Here is a 7,678-nt window from a genome sequence, read left to right on the forward strand (position 1 = left end):
CAAAAAAAAAAAAAAAAAAGAATTCTTTTTAAATTCACACCCTAAAAAAATTTGTTTTATTTGTTTTATTTGATTTTATTAAGAATATTTTAATCATTAAGAAGACATTGTCATTTATTGGTAGTTTGAGAGAACAATGTCACAATTGAATTATGAAAAATATTGTCAATTGTGTGGTAATTTGAAGAACTTTCCAAAAAAAAAAGAAATGAGGATACGTAGGATACTTATAGTTTTTTAAAAAATAATATTTTAATAGTATAAGAAAAAATTAAAAAAAAAGTTATTATGAAGTGTATTTGGATAGAAAAGATAAAAGGAAGATGGTAAGAATGCTTTGACGAAATGGACTGTCATTCATTAATATTTGTGCACTGTGTACAAGAAAGATTATCAAAACCACTTGAAATCAAGGATGTTAAGAGTATTTTAAGATTCTTGGTTCATTTTCCCTACCCAAAGTCTAAATAGCACTCTCATTTTCCCTACCCATAATCCTATAGAGTCTAACTAGCACTCTCATTTTCACTACCCATAATCATAGGGCAACTCTAAATAGCAATCTCATTGTCCCTACCCATAATCATAGGGCAACTCTAAATAGCAATCTCATTGTCCCTACCCATAATCATAGTCTAAATAGCACTCTCATTTTCCCTACCCACAATCATAGAGAGTCTAAAGAGCAATCTCATTTTCCCTACCCATAATTCATAGAGTCTAAATAGCAATCTCCTTTTCCCTACCCATAATCATAGAGAAAGTCTAAATAGCACTCTCATTTTCCCTGCCCATAATCATAGAGAGAGTCTAAATAGCACTCTCATTTTCCCTACCCATAATCATAGAGAGAGTCTAAATAGCAATCTCACTGTCCCTACCCATAATCATAGAGAGAGAGTCTAAATAGCACTCTCATTTTCCCTACCCATAATCATAGAGAAAGTCTAAATAGCATTCTCCTATCCCATCACCATCTCAGCATGCTATCTCAACATCTATCATTAGATCAATCTTAATTAAAAAGGGTCGATCTTAATTAAAAAGAAAAAAAGAGTAGAATTGAAGTATGCTATATAGAATGCCTCAATCATATTCTCCTCTCAGGATTTTTTCTTTTCTTTTTTTCCTGCGCAGCTTCTTTCCAAATCACTTCTGTTTATACCATACCAAAAGAGAAGAAAAATGAAGGATAATGACACAAAACTAATGAGAAAAAGACAAGAGAGAACCAGCTTTGGCATGCTATTACTCATAATGAGTAATGCTAGAAATCACTCGTGTCCTTTTCTCACTCTAAGAATGATGTGGCTTCTAAAATTACCATTGGACTTGTTATTAATTATGATTGAATTTTGATCAAATGGTAATTTTAAAAACTACCTCATTCTTGGAGTGATGCAAGAAAAACATAAGAATGACTTCTACAATTACTCATAATTCAGCCCTCAAGACCTAGTGAACCACAAAAATACACGTAGCTTTCCTCAAAATCAAAACATGCTTACCTGTGCAAATGTTGAGGGAAGGGAGGGCTCCAGCCAGACCAGATATAACAGCAACATTTCCCACACAACAACAAAGATCATAACATTACATCATCGCTTCGCTAATAAAACAAGTTTGTCTGGAAAACGACAGGTTTTGATTAAACTTTACTACGAAACAGGGTTAAGATAACCTCACGAGGGACCCCCATTAGATTTCTGTGACTGCGTGATGGACCATATTTGCTCATATGCTTCAGAACTGGCATGAGCATAATCTGACATGGCACGAAAGAGCTCAGGTAAACGAGATTTGAGACTGCCCAGTGACTTCTCTCTCACCTGAATACAATGTTTCTGGTGAGCTTCCTCTTCCTCTTCCAATCTCTTCTTTAAGCTGTCAATAGCAAATTGCTTCTCTGACATGGGATCCTTGGGATTTGCATCTTCACCCCTTTCAGCTTCTATTTCCTCTGGCCCCCTCCGCTGCATATACTTTTGGTACCAGTCCTCAAATGCTTGTTTTTTGCGGTAGTACTCCTTCCTGGTCTCCTCATACTTCTCTTTTAGCTTCATCTCTTCCTCCTGTTGAATTATTATGGTTTTTATCACAGCACCAAAGGAGGAAATTGCAGATTTCACAAGCTCATCTGGAAGCTTTTCAAGATGGTTGTGCCACGATTGGAGGAGGGCTTGGATTGGAGGATGCTGGGCTCTAGGTGGGGATGAGATTTTCTCCTTTAAGGTGCTTTCAATGGGGATGAGATTTAATTTCAACCAACTGTGAAGAGCTCGGATGTATTGTTTTTGATGGGTCACCAGCTTTTCAAATTCTGAATGCCATTCTTGGACAACATTCCAGAGTTGGACAGTGCGGTCATGGTGGTGTTTCGTTGTTTCCTTGGAAGTATCTACAATGTCAAGGGCTTTGAGGTCTATAACAAGTCTCAGCTGACCGTCATGATGCAGGCGCATGCTTTCCCACATTTTGGCCATCCTGTGGAGCAGATATCATATTTATGCCCATCATCCAAGTTGCTTTAAGGGAACAATTTTGTATATTGATAATGCCATAATTTTTGACAGGAGGAATGGAAAGGTTAAACACCAAACAAAAAAAACCAAAAACTAGTAAAACTAATCCTTTGGGCTGCATTTTTTGATGGACTAAATACAAAAGATATAATGCACAAGTTTTATACATAAAGCATAGCATGCAATTGAAGAGGATGGCAAAATATGGCACCGCAGCATACATGACCTTTTCCAGTTAGCAACATGAGAATCAATTGGAAGATAGACCTAATGCAGCCCAGAGCACATTTCATGATATATTAAACATAAAAAAATCATTGGTTATCTCAACACAGTACTGCCACGGCGAATTAGCATTAGTTGTCATTAAATGGTGACAAGACAACCTCAAATGGACATTAAAAAATTTATAAGAAATAGATTTAATAAATAAGCATAGGTAGTCTGAGTTGAAAACAGCCACCTCAAATAACTAATTCCCTCCCATTTGAGTTCAAACCTTGACAATAATGGAAGGGACTTGAAACACACCTTTACCACTTAAAACATCATTAAATCCATCACAAGACTATACTTTCTTATGCTATATCAAACAAAAAGCCAAGTGTACCCATGACAGTAAGCCCAACCAGACCATAAAAAAGCCTTTAAACTGACCCCGAGAGTTGAAATACAACCAAGCCAGTTTGGTGTGACTAATGAAGAGGGGAAATGTAAGCTCAAAAAATGGTCCTTTGGAATATAATTAAGGAAACACAGAAAGAAATGTTTCTAGAACACAGCATTACAACATTGATACAAAACTAAAGAGCAGACAGAGCAGAGCATATATGTGTGAGTGTGTGTCTGCCTGTGTGTGTATATATATATATACAGTGTTGAATACCTTGAGTAGAAACAGAGCACATCTAATCTATTGGTGGCAAAAGAGAGAAGACCTGGTCGATGTCAAATGGTATTGAGTCTATTGACACTGAACCAAAAAAAAAATCTGGTTTATGACTTCACATTTCAACAAGCTTAACTAAGAAAAAAGACAATGAGGCAACCAAACAGGAGTTTTGGGGGTGTTCTTGGTCAAAAAAGCAGGAAGTGCATAATGGTAAAGAGAGAACTTCTGAGTCCACTTAACAAAGATCTTGGGTACTGCAAAAAGCTAATGAACCATAATTCAGAAGTGCAAAAGCAACCACACTAGAAAATATGGTGGCCTCTTTTGGCATTCTTAGACCTTAATTTGCCACACAAAAGCTGGAGGCAGGCCCCTGATGTGAAACCAAACACATCATAAAGATAAAAGAGAGGTTCGGCAAGGATAATTTTGCGAGGAAAATTAAATCGAGTACAGCATTATAGAGATTTCTCAGTAACTTTTTGCTAATAAAAACTTACCCCTCAACAAGAGCAACAAGTTTTGGGTACAACTGCTCATCACGTAGGCGATTTACTTCCAAAACCGTTGAATCCATTGACTGCATGTCGACTATATATCTCGTATGCAAATGACTTACAGCTGCTTTTGTTTTTTCCAAGGATTCAGGACTCAAACTTCGTTTCTTCTGCCTGTTCAGCAGAGCAACCTTCCTTTGATACTCAAGCTTCATTAGCTCACCTTGCTGTCAGCATGATGCAAATATCAATTAGATTCAGCATAGGTAATAACTTTTCAACATAAAAATACCCATGAAACCACAATTACCGGCTAAGCACAGTTATGTATCAGAAAAAAAATAAAAAATAAAATAAAATAATAATAATAAAAGGAAAAATCTAACTCTGCTTCACAATTAATCATACAAAGAAGCTGAAAATTTTCATGCCCATGATTATCACAAACAGATTTTATTTATTCACATGCTAATAAAAACAATTCAAACCTGCACAAGACTCACCCACCCACCCTTTCCCCCCACCCCAGAACTTGTAGTAGCTCAACATACCTTGACTTCTTCATAAAGCTTCTTTTCCCAGGCTAACAGCTTATCCAAAATAGTGGCATGAGTTTCGTATTCTTCTGAATCAAAGTCATCCTTCCCACCCTCACCATTGGATACACCTCTGAACGACTTATTCCAGGTGATAACGCGCATGACCCTTGCAGAATGATCAATGTGTCCTGCAAAATCCTTAGAGCATATTAGTTTGTTCATTTGTGCAGCATTTAGAAAACAATAGGAAAAAAGAAACCATTGCTACAAATAACAGTTTGAATGAAATAAATCCAGAATTTGGCCAAGCGGATCCACCATCCTTCCAGTTGCTTGGACTGGGAATTTTGTGATCATCACACAATAACAAAAGGTATGGTAAGATATCTGTAACTCAAGACTGGTAAAAACTTTGAAACTCACAAGGGCACCATTAGAGGAAAGTCTTGAACTTTTCCTACTTTTGAAAAGAAAAAAGCAACAAAAGATCTGAGATTGATGTGGGATCCAATAAAAAGTTATCATCTAAATATTGTAAACACGTCATGCGAACATGGAATGAGATCTTACTTCAACGAATTACTGAATTGGGCAGATCGATGTATGATAAAAGAAAATTGAAGCTTTGTATGCAATTTCAACAATTAATTAATTGGGTATGACAGAAAAACCTCGAGTATGACACACAACATAAAGAATCGCAAAAAACAAAACACATCCCACATGAATGATTCTCAGTTTCTTCGCTAACCAAAAACTTTGAAATGTAACACAATTAATTGTTAACCATAAAAAACAACAAAGAATTACCCCGATTATCAGCGAAATTGGAGTGGTAATGCAAGCGAGTTGCCTCCAGCATCTTGGAGACCTCTTGGGCGCTCTGGTAGGCCTTGAGGAAATGATCATCAAGCTCACCCAATATCTTCAATAAACTCACACTCCCCACCGCCTTCGCCATTCTCCTCATCTCCGGCGGCGCCGTGTTGGCGTGCTCTATCTGCTTCTCCGGCGTCTTCGGCTCCACCGCATCTCTAAAATCAACCCCATTAGCCTCCACCGCATCTCTAAAATCAACCCCATTAGGCTCCACATTTTTGGGTTGTCCGCCAAAGGCCACACCTTCGCTCACATTCTCAGCCTCAACGTTCTCGCCTAGAGATGGCCCAGGGGCCATACCCTCCTCCACCATAAAGAAGTAGTCCCAGGCCATGCCCTTTGACTCCGGCATCGGTGGGACCGCCTTCATGTCCGGTGTCAGTGGGGGGTCTACTTCTCCGACACCATTTCTTGTACCACCCTTTGCAATAATACCGTTCTTTTCCTCCATTCCAACATTGCCCTCATTGTCTTCTTCCTCGTCTTCTTCGCCTTCTACTACATCATCATCTTCTTCTTCTTCCGCAATGGCAATGGCCCTGACCTTTCGGGGCTTCGTGGGCATGGCGGGCATGCTGGTGGCGCGCTTAATGGGGATGGGGCTCGGCGAGAAGTTCGGGAGCGGCGGCGGCGGCGGAAGATTTTCCATGTGCGGCGGAGGCGGCGGAGGCGGTTGAGCGGCGGTCGGGTCCGCCGGAGGCTGGTGGTGGTGTTGGTGGGGCTCTTCGGCCTCGCCATGACCATAGTCGCTGAGCGCGGCGCCGGTGTTCTTTAAGCCCACGGCGTAGCCGGAATGGCCAGCGGAGAAGGCGTTGCGGGCTATTACGGCGTCTTTGATGAGGTTCTTGCGTTCCTTGCACCGCGACACCGACTCCTCGTTCTCTATTCTAGACTGTGCGCAACCCATTTCTTCTGGGTCTTTTTGTTGGGACCGTATACTTTACTCTTAAGAGCGAGAGAGAGATTCAGATGTGGAAACTTGGGTGCTTTGAGGTTTCGAAACAGCTAAAATGGTGGCTTTGTGAGAGAATCATGCATGTTAGTTGGGTACAGAGAGAGAGTGAGGTTTACAGAGCAATGAGAGCGTGAAGAGAGAGAGAGAGAAGGATATACTGCCAAGTTTTGCGCAGGGATGGAGGCAGAGAGCGCAGAGGGGATGTTTGTGTACTCGCTGAGAGTATGGGAACCAGACCCTACTCGCTGGATTTGATTCCGAAGTGTCCTAATCAAGATTTTTAAAATAATAACGGTCACATTTTTTAAGGTGAGAAAACGATGTCGTCCTTTCCGATCGTTTGAGATTACCATATATTTAACCACAAATTAAACGGTGGTAATTCCTGTACATGGCATGGAATTTACCACTGGCTGTGGCTGAGAAGTGAGAACTGAGAAGGTGAAAAAATCATTTACTCCTGCTTTCTATGAGAACAATTAGGCCCTGTTTGGCAAGACCTCTTTATTATTCATTTAAAAAATTTAGCTCTCAATATTTTTATTTTTTACATCACATTAAGCACTTTTTATTTTATTTAAATAAAAAAATTAGTACAAAATAAATTTTTTTTTATTTTTTTATGCCAAACATTTTTACCTTTTTTTTTTTTGGTACCAATCAATTTTTACTACAATTGTTATATTCAACACCAAACCGAGCCTAGAAGGATGGAGTAATGGAATACTCCATAACGGCGTTAATAAACAGTAATCAACAAGATAGTGATGATTATATTAGAGTCAAGTTAGGTACAGCAAAGTGGACGGCACTCAAATCAAAGTGCACGAATTTGAAAATTTGATGGTCATTTCCGCATATCACCATGCACTCACTTTTCTATTTTAATTACTATTCCAAAACTCCATCCTTTTCACTTAATTTTTTCTATTTATTTTTTATTTTATCTCATTTTTATATATATCTCCCCGAACATAAAAGGTTTAAGAGCTTTTACTTGGAGCTGATTACTCTAATTTAAAAGTCTAAATTAATAGAGTTAGGTCCACCTATAAATATTATGTACTTTTTTTCTTTTTCTTTTTTTTGAAAAACTTCACTTTCACCCCCAGAACTTCTACCTGATTTTACAAACTCCTGAACTTCAAAATCTTTCATTTTGGACCCCTAAATTTTTAATTACTCTCAATTAGAACATTTCCGTTAATTTTAGCCATTAAAAATACAAAAAAAAAAGACCAAAATGTCTTTGATTTTCTTTTTTTAAAAAAAATAAAAAAACGTTTTGAAAGTTAAAATTTTATACAAAAGTCAGGAGTATAAACGTCATGTAACGTTTAAAATTTGACGGAGTGGTCCACATTGAAAGTAATTAAAAGTTCAGGGGTTTAAAA

General features: G+C 38.3%; 1 protein-coding gene across 1 annotated transcript; it reads right to left on the bottom strand.

Annotated features, from left to right (window-relative positions):
* Positions 1 to 1,564: 1,564 nt before the first annotated feature.
* On the bottom strand, positions 1,565 to 6,443 carry LOC132189784 (nitrate regulatory gene2 protein). The gene is made up of 4 exons (XM_059604573.1): positions 5,261 to 6,443; positions 4,463 to 4,638; positions 3,915 to 4,138; positions 1,565 to 2,484 (listed from the first exon to the last, which is right to left on the bottom strand). Exons 1-4 carry the CDS (start codon positions 6,234 to 6,236, stop codon positions 1,683 to 1,685), a joined length of 2,178 nt encoding a protein of 725 aa, XP_059460556.1. The 5' UTR covers positions 6,237 to 6,443; the 3' UTR covers positions 1,565 to 1,682.
* Positions 6,444 to 7,678: the final 1,235 nt, after the last annotated feature.

The sequence above is a fragment of the Corylus avellana genome, chromosome ca8 (assembly GCF_901000735.1).
Source record: "Corylus avellana chromosome ca8, CavTom2PMs-1.0".
Taxonomy (NCBI): domain Eukaryota; kingdom Viridiplantae; phylum Streptophyta; class Magnoliopsida; order Fagales; family Betulaceae; genus Corylus; species Corylus avellana.

Bases quoted from the DNA above. Each gene is read 5' to 3' on its own strand.
- LOC132189784 (XM_059604573.1), bottom strand. From the start codon at position 6,236: ATGGGTTGCGCACAGTCTAGAATAGAGAACGAGGAGTCGGTGTCGCGG. The intron at 4,639-5,260 runs GTAATTCTTTGT...AGGATTTTGCAG, and splicing joins CAATTTCGCTGATAATCGGG to GACACATTGATCATTCTGCA. The intron at 4,139-4,462 runs GTATGTTGAGCT...TCATGCTGACAG, and splicing joins AGCTTTATGAAGAAGTCAAG to CAAGGTGAGCTAATGAAGCT.